General features: G+C 43.0%; 1 protein-coding gene across 1 annotated transcript in view; it reads left to right on the forward strand.

Moving 5' to 3' along the window:
- The window catches only part of LOC120989838 (alcohol dehydrogenase 1-like), a 128,897-nt gene extending 109,622 nt beyond the window's left edge, over nucleotides 1-19,275 (forward strand). The window contains exons 8-9 of the mRNA XM_040418192.1: nucleotides 15,586-15,724; nucleotides 19,072-19,275. Of these exons, the coding sequence (XP_040274126.1) occupies nucleotides 15,586-15,724; nucleotides 19,072-19,096 (164 nt within the window). The 3' untranslated portion in view covers nucleotides 19,097-19,275. The remainder of the gene's footprint in view (nucleotides 1-15,585; nucleotides 15,725-19,071) is intronic.
- The last annotated feature ends 786 nt before the right edge of the window (nucleotides 19,276-20,061 follow it).

Here is a 20,061-nt window from a genome sequence, read left to right on the forward strand (position 1 = left end):
AGTTACAGTTTAGTGTATCTAGGCTGGAATGGTTCATTCAAGCTTAGATTCCCCTCTGTGGAGGTGTGGGCTGTTCCCACATCCTGCACCTTGGGTGGAGAAGGAAGTTAGAGTCAGTGTAACCTACCCCCTGCTATGGGTAGGGTGTGTGTGTAGGAGATCCCCTGTATAGGGAAGAAAGCAAGGATCTTGTCTCGGTTGAGACATTGATCATATACCCAGTCTGAGAACCTTCAGCTTCAGCTGGATTAAGAAAGCAGACGACCTCCAGAGTTCCAGGAAGAAAGCATACCCTGAGAAACTATCTGTGAGTAAAGTCCTGTGACCTAGGAGAAGCCATTCCTCCTCAGCTAGTCTGTCCCCACAAAGCAGAAGTTACAGAGAAGTGCAGAAGATGAATTCCTGCCACAGGTACAGAGCTACCAAGCAGACGTCCTATCCTGCAAGCTCCCCACATATCAAGCAGATTTATTCCTGCCAATGATTGCCAAAACCTACTGGGACCAGAGACCAAAGCTGTATACTGCTTGGATACAAGTTATCTTCGGTAAAGAAAAGTTTGAACTTCATCTAAAGGTCTGGACATAATTTCTGCTGCAAAATTACTCTATTACTCCTACTATCACTACACTCAAATGTATTGCAAGTGAGCCGGAGCCAGGAGTCCAGCCGTACCCAGGTGGGAGACACCGTTGACACAATTATCACAACCCTATAGAGGCATTATAGGAAGGGTTGAGTGAACCCAAACTGTAAAGTTCGGGTTCGTACCGAACTTTAGGATTTTTGGACCCCGGATCCGAACCCGAACATTTCAGTAAAAGTTCGGGTTTGGGTTCGGTGTTCGGCGATTTCTTTGCGCTTTTTGAAAGGCTGCAGAGCAGCCAATCAACAAGCGGTTAACTGTGTGCCCTTAGAAGCCATCACAGCCATGCCTACTAATGGCATGGCTGTGATTGGCCAGTGTAGCATGTGACCCAGCCTCTATATAAGCTGGAGTCACGTAGCGCTGCACTTCACTCTGCTGTTACTAGTGTAGGGAGAGGATGCGGCTGGTGATTTCAGGGAGAGAATAGGACTGGATCTTTGTTCAAAACGTGAATCTAACTCAGCGATCCAGTGACCGAAAAAAAATTACTTTTATAAGTCAGTTAGGTGGGCGGCGGCGGCGGCCATTTTATGCAAGCTCAGTGCACCAGCACTGTATCTGAGCTTTTGTGACATTGAAATCCAAGCTTGAAAAACAGCACTAATAATCTGGTTGTAAAAAATCACCCTTTTTTGGCAATATACAACATCTGGTGCATTTGCAGGATTAGTCAGTGTGCAATTTAAGCTAGAAATACAGCCATAATTTTCTGGGTTTTTAAAAACACACTTTTGTGCCAAAATACACAATTTATCTGGCCTTGCAGCATCAAGACGTTTGAAATTCCAGGGTTATATACTAATGTCATACCCATTTTTGCATAAATCTTTAATTGCAGCCTAGTGTGGGTCAGGGCGTGTGAGATACACCCTTTAAATACAGGTGTTCTATTCAGGTATTTGAAATACAGCTATTTTGGGCATAAATCTTTAATTGCGGCCTAGTGTGGGTCAGGGTGTGTGAGATACACCCTGTATATACAGGGGTTATATTCTTCTATTAATAAAACACCCTTTTTTGGGTAAAATACACAATTCTTTCGCCCTTGCATTATCAAGACGTTTGAAATTCCAGGGTTATATACTGCTGTTATATTCAGTTATTAAACAAACACCCGTTTGGGCAAAAAAAAATTTTTGGGGCAGCCTTTGCTGCAGATGTCATTGTGAGATAGACCCTTTATATACAGTCAGGTCCATAAATATTGCGACATAAACGCAATTCAAAATTTTTTGTCTCTATACACCACCACAATGGATTTAAAATGAAACAAACAAGATGTGCTTTAACTGCAGACTGTCAGCTTTAATTTGAGGGTATTTACATTCAAATCAGGTGAACAGTTTGCATTTGGAATCTGTTGCTGTCAACTCTCAAGATGAGATCCAAAGAGCTGTCACTATCAGTGAAGCAAGCCATCATTAGGCTGAAAAAACAAAACAAACCCATCAGAGATATAGCAAATACATTAGACGTGGCCAAATCAACTCTTTGGAACATTCTTAAAAAGAAGGAATGCACCGGTGAGCTCAGCAACACCAAAAGACCCAGAAGACCACGGAAAACAACTGTGGTGGATGACCTAAGAATTCTTTCCCTGGTGAAGAAAACACCCTTCACAACAGTTGGCCAGATCAAGAACACTCTCCAGGAGGTAGGTGTATGTGTGTCAAAGTCAACAATCAAGAGAAGACTTCACCAGAGTGAATACAGAGGGTTCACCACAAGATGTAAACCATTGGTTAGCCTCAAAAACAGGAAGGCTAGATTAGAGTTTGCCAAACAACATCTTAAAAAGCCTTCACAGTTCTGGAACAACATCCTATGGACAGATGAGACCAAGATCAACTTTTTCCAGAGTGATGGGAAGAGAAGAGTATGGAGAAGGAAAGGAACTGCTCATGATCCTAAGCATACCACCTCAGTGAAGCATGGAGGTGGTAGTGTCATGTATGGCTGCCAATGGAACTGGTTCTCTTGTATTTATTGATGATGTGACTGCTGACAAAAGCAGCAGGATGAATTCGGAAGTGTTTTGGGCAATATTATCTGCTCATATTCAGCCAAATGCTTCAGAACTCATTGGAGGGCGCTTCACAGTGCAAATGGAGAATGACCCAAAGCATATTGCAAAAGCAACCAAAGAGTTTTTTAAGGGAAAGATTTGGAATGTTATGCAATGGCCAAGTCAATCACCTGACCTGAATCCGATTGAGCATGCATTTCACTTGCTGAAGACAAAATTGAAGGAAAAATGCCCCAAGAACAAGCAGGAACTGAAGACAGTTGCAGTAGAGGCCTGGCAGAGCATCACCAGGGATGAAACCCAGTGTCTGGCAATGTCTATGCGTTCCAGACTTCAGGCTGTAATTGACTGCAAAGGATTTGCAACCAAGTATTAAAAAGTGAAAGTTTGATTTATAATTATTATTCTGTTCCTATACTTTTTGTTCCTTAACAAGTGGGAGGCACATATGCAAACGGTTGTAATTCTTACACTGTTCACCTGATTTGGATGTAAATACCCTCACATAAAGCTGACAGTCTGCAGTTAAAGCCCATCTTGTTCGTTTCATTTCAAATCCATTGTGGTGGTATATAGAGCCAAAAATGTTAGAATTGTGTCGATGTCCCAATATTTATGGACCTGACTGTATTTGGGTTATATTCAGTTATTTGAAATACAGCCATTTTGTGCACAAATCTTTAATTGCAGCCTAGTGTGGGTCAGGGCGTGTGAGATACACCCTTTAAATACAGGGGTTCTATTTAGGTATTTGAAACAAAGCCATTTTGGGCACAAATCTTAAATTGCGGCCTAGTGTGGGTCAGGGCATGTGAAATACACCCTTCAAATACAGGGGTTCTATTCAGGTATTTGAACTACAGCCATTTTGGGCACAAATCTATAATTTCGGGCCTAGTGTGGGTCAGGGCGTGTAAGATACACCCTTTAAATACAGGGGTTCTATTCAGGTATTTGAAATACAGTAATTTTGGGCATAAATCTTTAATTGCGGCCTAGTGTGGGTCAGGGCGTGTGAGATACACCCTTTATATACAGGGGTTCTATTCAGGTATTTGAAATACAGCCATTTTGGGCAAACACATTTAATTGAGGCCTAGTCTGGTTCAGGGCGTGTGAGATACAAGCTGTGCATTCTGTCGTTCTATTCTACTATTAATTAAACACCCATTTTGGGCAAGATCCTAAATTCGAGAAATATGAGGAGAGCGTCAAATAAGGGACGTGGCCCAGGTCGTGGTGCTGCTGGTGGAACTCCTGTTTCAGGGAGAGGACGTTGTCGATCTGTGCCAGCTACACGCACAAGTGAAGCCCCTTCCTCAGGTGCGAGTAGGCGACAGAACCTGCAGCGGTATTTGGTCAGGTCTAATGCGGCTCTACGAATGGTGAGGACTGAACAAGTACAGGCGATAGTAGATTGGGTTGCTGACAGTGGCTCCAGTTCCTTCACATTGTCTCCCACCAGGTCTCCTGCTGAAAGATCACAGTTGGCACCTGCAGCCGTTGTCCATCAGTCTTTCACCTCACCCCCTTGCAAATCAGCCAAGCAGTCTGAGCCCCATGTCATGCAGCAGTCTCTTCTGCTTTTTGATGACTCTGTTAGCAGGGTTTCCCAGTGTCATCCACCTAGCCCTGCTCCAGAAGTGGAAGAGATTGAGTGCACCGATGCCCAACCACTTATCTTTCAAGATGAGTACATGGGAGAACCATCGCAGCACATCTCGGAAGATGATGAAACACAGGTGCCAACTGCTGGGGCTTTCGAAAGTGTGCAGACCAACAAGGAGGGCAGCGGTAAAGACTGGGTGGAAGATGATGTGGAGGACGATGAGGTCCTTGACCCCACATGGAATCAAGGTCATGCGAGTGACCTATGTAGTTCGGAGGAAGAGGCGGTGGTCGCACAGAGCCACCAGCACAGCAGAAGAGGGAGCAGGGTGCAAAAGTGGAGCGGCCGTCCTCTAGACAGTACGCCTGCTACTGCCCACCGCAGCAAGGGACCGAGCACACCAAAGCCAGCTCCAAGGAGTTCCCTGGCATGGCAGTTCTTCAGACAATGTGCTGACGGCAAGACACGAGTGATTTGGACGCTGTGCAATCAGAACCTGAAGCGAGGCATAAACATTCTCAACCTGAGCACAACCTGCATGACCAGGCATTTAAGTGCTAAGCACGAGCTGCAATGGAGTAGACACCTCAAAAACCAAAGAAAGGTCTCTGGCTCCTCCTGCTTCCTCTTCTGCTGCAGTCTCGGCCTCTTCATCCACCTCTGGAGTGACAGTGCCACCTGCCACCCTGCAAACAGAGGATCTTCCAGCAACACTACCATCTGGGTCACCAAGTATCTCCACAATGTCCCACGGAAGCATTCAGCTCTCCATCTCCCAAACATTGGAGAAGAAGAGGAAGTACCTTCCTACCCACCCGCGATCCCTAGCCCTGAATGCCAGCATTTCTAAATTACTGGCCATTGAAATGCTGTCATTCCTTCTGGTGGAGACGTAGAGTTTTAAAAGCCTTATGGCAGTGACTGTCCGACAGTACATGGTGCCCAGCAGTCACTACTTTTCCAGGCGAGCCATCCCTTCCCTGCACAACCATGTAGGGGACAAAATCAGGTGTGCACTGCGCAACGCCATCTGTGGCAAGGTGCACCTCACTACGGATACGTGGACCAGTAATCACGGTCAGGGACGTTATATCTCCCTATCAGCACACTGGGTAAATGCAGTGGCGGCTGGGCATGAGGTGGATAGTAGTTTGGCACATGTCCTTCCACCACCGAAGATTGCAGGGCACTTCAGTTTGCCTCCTGTTGCTTCCTCATCCTACTCCGCTTCCTCATCCTCTACCGGCTCCACTTCCGGTCAGCGTAACACCTTTACCATCAACTTCAGCACAGCCAGGGGTAAACGACAGCAGGCAGTTTTAAAACTTATCTGTTTGGGGGACAAACCCCACACCGCGCAAGAGCTGTGGACGGGCCTTGAACAATAGACTGATGAGTGGTTTGTGCCAGTCAGCTTCAAGCCCAGCCTGGTGGTGTGCGATAATGGGCAAAATCTCGTAGCAGCTCTGGGACTAGCCAGTTTGACGCACATCCCTTGCCTGGCACATGTGCTAAATTTGGTGGTGCAGAGATTACTTAAAAATTACCCCGATATGTCAGAGCTGCTGCATAAAGTGCGGGCCGTCTGTGTGCGCTTTCGGTGTTCTCACCCTGCTGCTGCTCGCCTGTCAGCGCTGCAGCGAAACTTTGGCCTTCCCGCTCACCACCTCATATGCGACGTGCCCACAAGGTGGAACTCCACCTTTCACATGCTGGCTAGATTGTGCAAGCAGCAGCAGGCGATAGTGGAGTTTCAGCTGCAGCACGCACGGGTGAGTCGCTCTGCGGAACAGCACCACTTCATCACCAATGACTGGACCTTCATGCGAGACCTGTGTTCCTTGTTGCGCTGTTTCGAGTACTCCACCAACATGGCCAGTGCTGATAACGCCGTTCTCAGTGTTACTATCCCACTTTTATGCCTCCTTGCAATAACCCTGCTGGCGATGATGGAAGAGAATGTGGCACAGGAGGAGGAGGAAGGGAGATCATTTCTTAGGGTTTCCGGCCAGTCATTCACAAGTGGCTCCGAGGGTGGGTTCCTGCACCCACAAACGCCAGGTACACAATTGTCCAGCCAGGGCACAGTTCTGGAGGAAGACGAGGTGGAGGATGAGGAGGAGGAGAGGGTGGCACCCAGACCAGCTCATGGCCATCACTGGTGCGTGGCTGGGGGGATACAGAGGACACCGACGAAACACCTCCCACAGAGGACAGCTTTTCGTTGCCTCTGGGCAGCCTGGCACACATGAGCGATTACATGCTGTAGTGTCTCCGCAACGACCGCCGAGTTGCCCACATTCTAACTTGTGCTGATTACTGGGTGGCCACGCTGCTGGATCCCCGTTACAAGGACAACGTACCGTCCTTAATTCCCTCACTGGAGCGTGATCGTAAGATGCGCGAGTACAAGCGCACGCTCGTAGACGCGCTGATGGTGGCATTCGAACCTGACAGCGGGGGCACGGTGGAAGCACAAGGCGAAGGCAGAGGACGAGGAAGAGGTCGCCAATGCAGCTGGGGCACCGCCAGCACCTCAGAAGACAGGGTTAGCATGGCCGAAATGTGGAAAAGCTTTGTCAGCACGCCACAACAACCTGCACCACCAGCTGATATGGAACGTCTTAGCAGGAGACAGCATTTCACCAACATGGTGGAGCAGTATGTGTGCACACGCCTACACGTACTGAATGACAGGTCTGCCACTTTCAACTTCTGGGTCTCCAAATTGGGCACAAGGCCTGAGCTTGATATTTACTCCTTGGAAGTGCTGGCCTGCCCTGTAGCAAGTGTATTATCTGAACGTGTGTTTTTATCACGGCAAGGGGTGTCTTCACAGACAAGTGCAACTGCCTGTCCACAGCCAATGTGGACAAGCTCACGTTCATTCAAATGAACCAGGCATGGATCCCACAGGACTTATCCGTACCTTGTGCAGAATAAACATGTATACCGGCCTTTACCAGCAATTGTTATTTTACAGCGCAATTGCTCATTCTTGTATTATGGATATTTCACTCTTTTTTGGAGTGTACCCTAATTTAAAAATTTTTAACCAAAAACCAGTGTTGGCTACCTCGTCCTCCTCCACCGCCGCTTCCACCTACACCGCTACGTCTACTGCCTCCTCAAACTCCTACTCCATATGGAACTCCACCTCATAAATAATTTTTTTATTTTTTTTGTACGTATTTTATGTCATTTCACTACTTTGTCTGTTACATTTTCAGGTGAAATTCACCAATTTTTGGGTGTTATGTACCACTGCTATACCTAGTAGACAGTTTAAAAAAAATTATAAATTTGTCTGTTACATTTTCGGGTGAAATTCACCAATTTTGGGGTCTGATATTCCACTCCTATACCTAGTATTCAAGTAAAAAAAGAAATTATAATAATTTGTCTGTTACATTTTCGGGGGAAATTCACCAATTTTTAGGTGTGATATACCTAGTAGACAGGCAAAAAAAAAATCACTAATTTGTCTGTTACATTTTCTGGTGAAATTCACTAATTTTGGGGTGTAATATACCCCTCCTCTACCTAGTTGACAGCTTAATAAATTTCAATAATTTTTCTTTTACATTTTCGGGTGACAATAAACAATTTTTTTCTGTCATAGATCCCTGCTCTACCAAGTAAACAGGTTAATAAATTTCAGTAATTTTTCTGTTACATTCTTGGGTTGACATTTTACAATTTTGGACGTGAATAAACCTCTGCTCTGCATAGGTGACAGGGAATACAATTTCAGAAATTCTTCTTTAATTGATGCGCGCCACTTCCTTTCATTCAATGCTTAAACTTTAACAAGTTGTCCCACATTTGCGCTTCAATAATTTGTCCCACATTTGCGCTTTACTAATTTGTCCCACATTTGCGCTTTACTAATTTGTCCCACATTTGCGCTTTACTAATTTGTCCCACATTTGCGCTTTACTAATTTGTCACACATTTGCGCTTCAATAATTTTTCCCACATTTGCGCTTTAATAATTTGTCCCACATTTGCGCTTCAGTAATTTGTCCCACATTTGCGCCTCAAAAACTTTTCCCATATTTCCGCTCGATCTAAAAAAAATGTAATCCATTTATCTCCCTTGAATGTGGTCTCTCTTTCTCGCGCTCCCTCTCCGGCGTGGAACCCTGATTCGCCGATAACCGTGATCAACATGGTAGGCTCAGAAAAGAACATCGAAAGTTGATAGAGAAGATATCCAAATGGATGGTGGATGTCACGGGGGCACCTCTGCATAGGTGACAGGAACATAAATTTCAAAAAATCGTCTGTTACATTGTTAGGTGACATTTTAAAAAAAAATTCCGGATAGAAACCCCTGCTCTGCATTAGGTGAGAGGGAATAAAATTTAAGAAATTTTTCTTTAATTGATGCGCGCCACCTCCTTTCATTCAATGCTTAACTACCTCCCGACCGCCTAACGATCGGATGCGTCCTGGAGGCGGTCAATTCATTCCTCCTGGACGCATCCGTGCGTCATCGAGGGCCGGCAAAAGTTCAAGGAGTATTTCGTCAGCAACCTGCCAGCCAATGATCGTTGCTGGCAGGTTGCGGATTTTTTAAAAATCGAATCACAAGCCATCTAACACCTTATATTTATAATATAAGGTGTTAAATGGCTTCTCTGCTCCTCTGCTGGTCCTTTTGGTCGGTTGGTTCCAGCAGAGGAGCAGACATCACAGTGAGTACCCACCAACACCACACTTAGCCCCAGATCACCAGATCATCCCCCATCACCCCAATTAACCCTTTGATCACCCCTTGATCGCCCCTGTCAATCACCTAGTGAAAGGGAAAAAAGTGATCAGTGTAAACTGTCACTTTTTTTTCCCACTGGTATTGACTGATAGGTTTTAGGATAGTTTAGGCCCCTTGGTTAGGTAGAAAAAAGAGGGGGCAACCCCAGGGGCGCCAAGGAGGGGAAAAGGGGGGGGGGGACCCGTGCCCACCCAATACACCCACACCGACACCCCTGAAAAAATAACTTGGCTCAAGCTCCCGCGCACAACATCAGAACAACAAAGAAAATGGAGCTTAAAATGCCAAATGATCAATATAATAAATATTTTATTGTGACATAACAAAACATCAAAGTTACATACAAGAGATGCAGTAAGGCAGGGAACAAAAAAAGGAGCAGGGGGAGGGAAGAACGGCGCCACCCTGGGAGGGGCAGTCCGGTCATGAGTTGTAAATGTATAGGATTTTTCTGGGCCTTCTCCTCAACATGGGTCTAACCAAAAAGCATGAATTGCGGTCAATATTGGTCCACGAACCCAATTCATCACATGCCCATGTTCTTTGCTGCTATGTCCAGGACACGATTTGAGACCATCCTGCGTTTCCTGCACTTTAGCGACAACACCACCTCCCGTCCCAGATGCCACCCAGCTTTTGACCGGCTCCACAAAATTCGGCCCCTCATAGACCACTTCAACAACAAATTTGCAGATTTGTATACCCCTGAGCAAAACATCTGCGTAGACGAGTCCCTTATACATTTTACCGGGTGCCTTGGCTTCAAACAATACATCCCAAGCAAGCGCGCGAGGTATGGGGTCAAATTGTACAAGGTCTGTGAAAGGGCCACAGGCTATACCCACAAATTTCGGATCTATGAGGGAAAAGATCAGACCCTGGAGCGGGTCGGTTGCCCTGACTACCTGGGGAGCAGTGGGAAGACAGTCTGGGACTTGGTGTCACCCTTATTTGGCAAGGGGTACCAACTTTATGTGGACAATTTTTACATAAGTGTGCCCTTCTTCAGGCATTTGTTCCTAGAACAGATTGGCTGCTGTGGCACCGCGCGACCTAGTCGCCGGGGCTTCCCCCAACGGCTCGTTACCACCCGTCTTTCAAGGGGGGAGAGGGATGCCTTGTGTAACCAAGAACTGCTCGCGGTGAAATGGAGAGACAAGCGTGACGTTTACATACTCTCCTCCATTCACGCAGACACGACAATACAAATTAAACGGGCAACCAGTGTCATTGAAAAGCCCCTCTCGGTCAACGACTATAACCTTCACATGGGAGGGGTGGACTTCAATGACCAGATGTTGGCTCCCTATTTAGTTTCCCGACGCACCAGACGCTGGTATAAGAAGGTGTCTGTATATTTGATTCAATTGGCTGCATATAATAGTTTTGTTCTCTACAGTAAGGCTGGGAGAACACGATCCTTCCTCAAATTTCAGGAAGAGATCATCGAGAACCTCCTGTATCCAGGAGGTTCCGTGGCCCCATCCACCAGTGTAGTGAGCCGTCTACACGAGCGACATTTCCCCAATGTCGTTGCTGGTACCTCAACCCAACCGTCACCCCGAAAAAGATGTCGTGTCTGTAGCAGGAGTGGAATAAGGCGTGACACCCGCTATTTCTGTCCTGACTGCCCTGACCACCCTGCCCTATGCTTAGGGGAGTGTTTCCAGAAGTACCACACACAGGTACACTTAGCATAGGGATTGCATCTCACAGGACAGGCACACAGGGCTATTAGGGCCCTTACACTCACAGCTGCTGCAAACCTCTCCTTTCACCTGGGATAAAGTGCATAATGTACTTCGCCACATTTTTGGGCGATTTGCGCTTTGCACATTGTCCCATGGGGAAGGAGAGGTTTGTCCTATAAAGGTAAAAAAAATAAAAATAATAAAAATCACCGGTAAGCAAAAAAGTTAACGTTCAGTTCAAAAAGTTAAATAAAGTTTATATGTTCCGTTCAAATTTTATTATAAAGTTAATAAATTTATTGCGTTGCGGCTTGGTTTTTTCTTTTTTGTTTTGTTTTTTTTACCTTCCAGGTGGACCAACCGATCGACTAGCTGCAGCACTGATGTGCATTCTGACAGAAGCATTGCGCTGCTGTCAGATTACACAAAAGTCGGTGTATGCGGCGCTGCAAGACGAGATTTCTCCTCTGCAGTAAAAGATACGTTTGCCGAGGCATATGAGCTGAGGAGGCGGCGGTGTTCATATACTTTGGCAAACACTTTGTATATAAAAAAATAATAAATAAAATCCCGGCAATAATTTATTCATCTACATCGATTGATGTGAATGGAGAAATCGGGTTAGCCAGGGCATACGAGCTAAGTGGGTATAGATGTTGGGCGGAGCTCCTATGTCCTGGCAGATGCCTTTCCCCTCCTTTATTTTTTGGCAGAGATTTTTTCATCCACATTGATCGATGCGAATGAAGAAATCTGTGCCGTTCATTTTTTCTTTCAGCCCAGAGGCTGAACGGAAAAAAAATATATCATTACCCGTATGCTCAATATAAGGAGAATAGCAGAAACTCCTAATGCTGGCCATACATGTAATGATTGCGGAGACCCTTAAATGCCAGGGCAGTACAAACACCCCACAAATGACCCCATTTTGGAAAGAAGACACCCCAAGGTATTCGCTGAGGGGCATATTGAGTCCATGAAAGATTTACATTTTTGTCCCAAGTTAGCGGAAAGGGAGACTTTGTGAGAAAAAAAATAAAATAATCAATTTCCGCTAACTTGTGGCAAAAAAAAAAAATTCTATGAACTCGCCATGCCCCTCATTGAATACCTTGGGGTGTTTTCTTTCCGAAATGGGGTCACATGTGGGGTATTTATACTGCCCTGGCATTTTAGGGGCCCTAAAGCGTGAGAAGAAGTCTGGGATCCAAATGTCTAAAAATGCCCTCCTAAAAGGAATTCGGGCCCCTTTGCGCATCTAGGCTGCAAAAAAGTGTCGCACATCTGGTATCGCCGTACTCAGGAGAAGTTGGGGAATGTGTTTTGGGGTGTCATTTTACATATACCCATGCTGGGTGAGAGAAATATCTTGGTCAAATGCCAACTTTGTATAAAAAAAATGGTACAAGTTGTCTTTTGCCGAGATATTTATCTCACCCAGCATGGGTATATGTAAAATGACACCCCAAAACACATTGGCCAACTTCTCCTGAGTACGACGATACCAGATGTGTGACACTTTTTTGCAGCCTAGGTGGGCAAAGGGGCCCACATTCCAAAGAGCACCTTTAGGATTTCACAGGTCATTTTTTACACATTTTGATTTCAAACTACTTACCACACATTAGGGCCCCTAAATTGCCAGGGCAGTATAACTACCCCACAAGTGACCCCATTTTGGAAAGAAGACACCCCAAGGTATTCCGTGAGGGGCATGGCGAGTTCCTAGAATTTTTTATTTTTGTCACAAGTTAGCGGAAAATGATGATTTTTTCTTTTTTTTTTCTTACAAAGTCTCATATTCCACTAACTTGTGACAAAAAATACAAACTTCCATGAACTCACTATGCCCATCACAAAATACAATGGGGTGTCTTCTTTCCAAAATAGAGTCACTTGTGGGGTAGTTATACTGCCCTGGCATTCTAGGGGCCCTAATGTGTGGTAAGTAGTTTGAAATCAAAATGTGTAAAAAATTACCTGTGAAATCCTAAAGGTGCTCTTTGGAAATTGGGCCCCTTTGCCCACCTAGGCTGCAAAAAAGTGTCACACATCTGGTATCGCCGTACTCAGGAGAAGTTGGGGAATGTGTTTTGGGGTGTCATTTTACATATACCCATGCTGGCTGAGAGAAATATCTCGGTCAAATGCCAACTTTGTATAAAAAAATGGGAAAAGTTGTCTTTTGCCGAGATATTTATCTCACCCAGCATGGGTATATGTAAAATGACACCCCAGAACACATTGCTTAACTTCTCCTGAGTACGGAGATACCAGATGTGTGACACTTTTTTGCAGCCTAGGTGGGCAAAGGGGCCCACATTCCAAAGAGCACCTTTAGGATTTCACAGGTCATTTTTTACACATTTTGATTTCAAACTACTTACCACACATTAGGGCCCCTAGAATGCCAGGGCAGTATAACTACCCCACAAGTGACCCCATTTTGGAAAGAAGACACCCCAAGGTATTTTGTGATGGGCATAGTGAGTTCATGGAAGTTTTTATTTTTTGTCACAAGTTAGTGGAATATGAGACTTTGTAAGAAAAGAAAAAAAAAAATCATCATTTTCCGCTAACTTGTGACAAAAAATAAAAAGTTCTATGAACAAAAAAAGTAAAAATGTCATCAGCAATTAAATACCACCAAATGAAAGCTCTATTAGTGAGTAGAAAAGGAGGTAACATTCATTTGGGTGGTAAGTTGCATGACCGAGCAATAAACGGTGAAAGTAGTGTAGTAATTGTAAAAAGTGGCCTGGTCATTAAGGGTGTTTAAGCTAGGGGGGGCTGAAGTGGTTAAACTTTAACAAGTTGTCCCACATTTGCGCTTAAATATTTTTTCCCACATTTGCGCTTTAATAATTTGTACCACATTTGCGCTTCAGTAATTTGTCCCACATTTGCGCCTCAATAACTTTTCCCACATTTTTGCTCGACCAAACAAAAATGTTATCCATTGATCTCCCTTGGATGTGGTCTCTCTTTCTCCCGCTCCCTCTCCAGGGTGGAACTCTGATTCGCCGATAACCGTGATCAACATGGTAGGCGCAGAAAAAGAACATCGAAAGTTGATAGAGCAGATATCCAATTGGATCGTGAACATCACAGAGACGTGCAACATGGTGGGACAGTATGTGATCACACGCCTACATGAACTGACTGACAGGGGTCAGCCCCTGGGTCTCCAAATTGGGCACATGGCCTGAGCTTGCCCTTTACGCCTTGGAGGTGCTGGCCTGCCCTGCAGCCAGTGTATTTTCTGAACGTGTGTTTAGTACTACTGGAGGGGGTTATCACAGGTTTTATTTCCCAATGTTTTGGGGTGTACCCTAATTTAAAAAAATATTAATAAATTTTAAAACCAAAAAAACTGTGTAGGCTAACTCCTCCTCCTCCACCTCCGCTTCCATCTACACCGTCTCCTCAACCTCCAACTCCATATGGACCTCGTCCTCCTAGATCACGATTATTATTTTTTTTAATGTATTTTATGTTATTTAAAGTCATTTTCCTATCCACTTTTGTTTGCAGAGCACTTAACCACACTTTGCTGGCATTTGCAGCCCTCTAGCTCTTTCCATGACATTTTTACAGCCATTTTAGTGCTCAAAAGTTCTTTTTTGTGACTTTCGGCGGAACCCGCTCAATCTACCTCTGTTACATTCTGCATGGTTATGTCTGTAAAAAGGAATTTTTATGATGTAAAAGAAACTTGTAAATTGTGCTGTGTTTATAAGCAGAAATGCAGAGCTCTTTTGACAAATTAATATATAAGCGTATAAGCTTTGAATGTGTACATCATATATTTTGCTGTAGTTGGTAGAAAAGATGCATATGTTAACATAATCTAACTTAACAGCTATGTCAGAAGATAAGGAAACATATCTAATGCTCACAGTGCACCCCTGCCCCTCCACCCTGCTAATAGTAATAATTGTTGTAACAATAGAAAAAATAAAGCTTTTTATTGTTTTATTCATGCTATATACTTAATATAAACTGCTGATGATTTTTAAAGCTTTTTATTTATTCATAGTCAGTTTTTTTTAATGATTTTATTATTAGAGATTCTAAGAGGTTCATAATATTTTAATAAATTCATACAAGAGGTTCATACAACCTTAATATCATTTTATTTTAAAGATATTAAAACTTAATTAAATTACTGCCAGAAGTAAGTCACGCCTATGGACATTATACTTTTGATTAGGCAGCTTCAGTCCTTAGACTAAAACTAATTCTGCTTTCAGCAACACACAGGAACAGACCTCTCTCCACAAACACACACACACATACACACAAAACCATACTTATTCAATGTAGTAAAAAGACTGTGCTACATATGGTGACCTCTTCAAAACACCAGGGTACATGGGGAGCCCCCTTAAACCTTAGGACTGGTGGGGGAATGATTGAATAGCCCTATCAATCATTCCTTCGGCTAAGGTCACACAGGGGTAAGGAAGGAGAGGGACGGAGCGTGGTGGAGAAGGGGGGAGTGGTGGTGGGGTGTCAAAGTGCCGTGGCACCTGTCAAATTGAGACGAATAATATAGATGTTTCACTACTCACATGGAGCTGTTAGAGTAGGCTCCCTCTCAAAAGAGACCACCTTGATGCAGTCAGTGGGCTTATGCATTTCAAAAGTGATCATGATCAAAAAGTATACATATACAGTTTATAAATGATGATGAGAAGCAATAGATCAATGCATAGTGTGTAGATGTGAGATCCATGTTCTTTTTTGTAGTACCCTCTAATTACTATAATCTCTTTCTTATATTAATAGAAACAGAAATGTGACAATAATAACTTCTGTTTGTTGGAGCAGGTTTTAAGAGTAAAGATGATGTACCAAAACTTGTGTCTGATTATATGAATAAGAAGTTTGACATTGATGGGCTGATATCACACAAATTACCATTTCTGAAGATCAATGAAGGATTTGAACTTCTGCGTAAAGGATATAGGTATGCCTTAAGTCTTTAAATATTTATAATTTATGTAAACATGTATTAATCTACAGTCACTATCTTCCTATATGTGTATAGTCTGTAACAAGTAATAAAATATATTACGGATGGTAAATATTGACTTATAAAAGCACTCCTAACTCATTAGGAATATTCTAGCAGAGTGGCGTGTCTCATCCCAGCTCAGCTGTTTCCATACATTTTGACCCCTTTCATTATGGGCATGTGATTACAGTCTAACCACCAGCACAAAGTTTGCTTTCCTATGTAGACAGGGGGTCAGTCTCTCCTCTGGGACTTACTTTTATTGAAGATAATGGGTAAATCTGCATTTTTGTTAGATGCTATTACACACTGCTCTCCTCTGTCTCTAGCTTGAAAGAGCTTAAATAGGTTTTTAGTCTCTCAAGATTGATGACCTCAAGATAAGTCATAATCATAACTATAAAATTGGTGAGGTTCCGATACCCAGTACCACCAACAATCATATTGTCTGCAGGAACTGGAAGCAAAAAAGTGAATAGAGGTGGAAGCAGTAGGTTTAGAAATCAAAGCAAAGGCTTCAGAAATCAGCTAAATGGTCGGAGTGCGGATGTCAGTCCCCCACCGATCTGTTATTGATCACCCACCTTGGCAAAATTGTGGGTGACTTTCATTCAAAAATAAAAGAGAGTTGGATTTTTTTATTACTGTTGTGGTCACACTAGGTCTGGATTGCAACTCGACTCATTAACAAACATTATATCTGATGCCACAATGCCATATTGAGATCTTCATTTTTCCATGTAGCCTTAGCTCAACCCCTTCTCGACCAGAGCCGTACTAGTACGTCGCTGGCTGGGTCTTTAAAGGTGGCGCCTGCTCCTAAATGGTAGTGGGCACCATAACTGTGGGGTGCCTGCTGTTTCTGGTGGTGGATATTTTACACTTCAGATGCCGTGGTTAATCCTAACCACAGCATCTGAGCACACGAAACACCGGAAGCGCGCTTCTTGTGATGCTCCAGCTCCCCTGTGCGGGTATCAGAGAAGCCAGGGCTTGTGTGCAGCAGCCCCTGTTCTGTCCATAGGAAACTAGTAATTTTCTCATACACTCCAATGCTAATGCATTGGGGTCTATGAGAATAGCAATCTAATGATTGCTTGTTATAGTTCCCTATGGGAACTATGAAAAGGTGTAAAAAAAATAAATACATAACGTTTTTAAAAATAAAAATAAAAAAATAAAAATTCATATCTCCCCCCACAAAAAAAAAAAATACATAATGGGTCTCGCCATGTGTGAAAACACCCATAGTATAAAAATATCTTTCCCATATGGCAAACGACGAAACGGAAAAAAAAACGTCAAAATGGCCAATTTGCCATTTTTGGTCGCTTCATTCTCTACAAAAAATAAAGAAAGCGATCAAAAAGTCATACACACCCCGGAATGGTATCAATGAAAAGTACAGATCACCCCGTGAAAAATTAGCCCCCACAAAGCTGCATACACATAATGACAAAAAGTTATAGGGGTCAAAATATGGCGATGAAAAAATAAAACTGATTTTTTTTCCCAACTTTTTTATTATTTTATCAAAACGCAAGAAAAACTATACATATAAGGCTACTTTCACACTAGCGTTCGGAGCGGGTCCGTCTGATGTTTTATCAGACGGATCCGCTACTATAATGCAGACGTTTGCATCCGTTCAGAACGGATCCGTCTGCATTATAAATTAGAAAAATTTCTAAGTGTGAAAGTAGCCTGAACGGATCCGTCTAGACTTTACATTGAAAGTCAATGGGGGACGGATCCGTTTGAAGATTGAGCCATATAGTGTCATCTTCAAACGGATCCGTCCCCATTGACTTACATTGTAAGTCTGGACGGATCCGCTTGCCTCCGCACAGCCAGGCGGACACCCGAACGCTGCAAGCAGCGTTCAGGTGTCCGCTTGCTGAGCGGAGCGGAGGCTGAACGCTGGCAGACTGATGCATTCTGAGCGGATCCTCATCCACTCAGAATGCATTAGGGCTGGACGGATGCGTTCGGGGCCACTTGTGAGCCCCTTCAAACGGAGCTCACGAGCGGAGCCCCGAACGCTAGTGTGAAAGTAGCCTAAAGCATCGCTGGATTCATACTGACCTGTAGAATTAAAGTAACTGGTCAGTTTTATCGCACATTGAATGTCGTAAATAAAAAACCTGTAAAACTGTAGCCGAATTGCTTTTTTTCCCCCTAATTTCACCACATTTGGAAAAAAAATTCCAGCTTTCCACTACATTATATGCAATATTAAATGTGGCGTTGGAAAGTACAACTTTATGAAAGGAAAAAAATAAATAAAAAAAAAAAATGTATAGCTCTGGGAAGGCAGGGAGTGCAAAACAAAATGCAAAAAAAACTACTGGGGTAGAAGTGGTTAATTGGACAGTAGTTCGATGTCACAGATATATCACTTGATACCCTTTGATAGGACACAGAACAGAGTAAAAGCAGTGTGATGGGACTCCACAACTTCTGTCTCTGCACAGCCAAAGGCATATTGGGAAATCTAGGCTGCATTAGGGGAACCATATTAGAGGGGGATAAAGAGCTCAAAGTGGCAGACAACCTAATAATGGTACATCAACTTAAAAACATCAACTAAAATAAAGTATACACAAGGCATGCACAAGAGGTTCTACAGTATTATTTAATAATAGCCTTCATTATCAAGCATTCTAAAGGCAAAAAAGGACTGATGGAGTGTTATTTTATTACTAAAAAGATTAAAAATGTAAAGCTTAAATATATTACCATATACTTAAAGTTATTAACTTTGTTTTTAATTTCATATAAAAAAGCCCAAAATTCTGCACTGATTAATTTTGTAATATATTTTCAAGCTGTTGATGTTCCGCTAATATATGACAGAGCTCCAAATGCCTTGTATAAAAGGAAATGAAAACATTCTGACTCCCTGCAGCTACAACTAGGGGGAGCTAGGGTTTCACTTATGTATGCTGCTGAACTCATATATAAATCCATATGCAGTAAAATCCCCATAAAGGCATTGTACGCTTGACTATGAAGGGTTTTAGAGCTCTGTGTGTGAAACATGGAGCACTGACCACTATAAAGGATTATTAAAAAATAAATCAGGATGTTGAGCCTAAAAACTACTACTATTAAGGATCTCAAATTCTCTATATACTGGTATAAACCCAGCCAAATCTTATTTTTTTAAATGTGAATACATATCTTCAGACTGAATAGATCAAGCTATGGTCTTTAAAAAGAGGAAATAATGGAAATACGTAGATGGCTTGATGATGTATATACCATAGACGTCTGTAACCAATTTATTCTCTCTTTAGTATCCGTACAGTGTTGTGTCTTTGAAGAGCCAAATCCTGGTCATTATGTGGAATCCCGTAATATCGTCTTCTAGCAAGATGCAATATTCATTTATCACAAGAAATTTTGATTACTTTCTATTATATGACTGAAAGGTCTAATGTTAGAGAATATGGTAGGTGCCCAACTTTCGCTTACTTTTATTTCATTTCAACCTCTGTCTGCTGTACCTGTGAAAAAACTATACTCATCTGCTATCTGTTGATCTGTGATGAGCGGCAGGGGCTATATTCGAATTCGCAATATTTCACAAATATTTAGGCGAATATTAATCATATATTCACGAATTCAAGAATATTTTCTTGATCGTGAAAAATCAGCAATGTAATATTCGCATAATGCGCGCGAAATACAGGAGTGGGTCCTTTTTGCTACATTTTCCAAGCTGCTAGAAGTTTCCTGAGACTGGAGAAAACGGTTGGCACGGAACAGTAAAAATGGCTTTATATGCAGTTAGAGTGCTCCAATATATTCACGATTTGCGCTAATCGGCACTAATGATGCAAATATTTTGGCGCAATACGTGAAACTTCACATTTTAGCAGGTCTGCATGTATGTATGGACAGCAGAACCTATAACACTACCTATCACACTGCACTGCAACAGCTACACTATATCAGGATATAACCTACACTGACTATCTCCCACTAACTATCTGTATTATATATACACTCACCTAAAGAATTATTAGGAACACCTGTTCTATTTCTCATTAATGCAATTATCTAGTCAACCAATCACATGGCAGTTGCTTCAATGCATTTAGGGGTGTGGTCCTGGTCAAGACAATCTCCTGAACTCCAAACTGAATGTCAGAATGGGAAAGAAAGGTGATTTAAGCAATTTTGAACGTGGCATGGTTGTTGGTGCCAGACGGGCCAGTCTGAGTATTTCACAATCTGCTCAGTTACTGGGATTTTCACGCACAACCATTTCTAGGGTTTACAAA

The sequence above is a fragment of the Bufo bufo genome, chromosome 2, assembly GCF_905171765.1.
Source record: "Bufo bufo chromosome 2, aBufBuf1.1, whole genome shotgun sequence".
Lineage (NCBI taxonomy): Eukaryota > Metazoa > Chordata > Amphibia > Anura > Bufonidae > Bufo > Bufo bufo.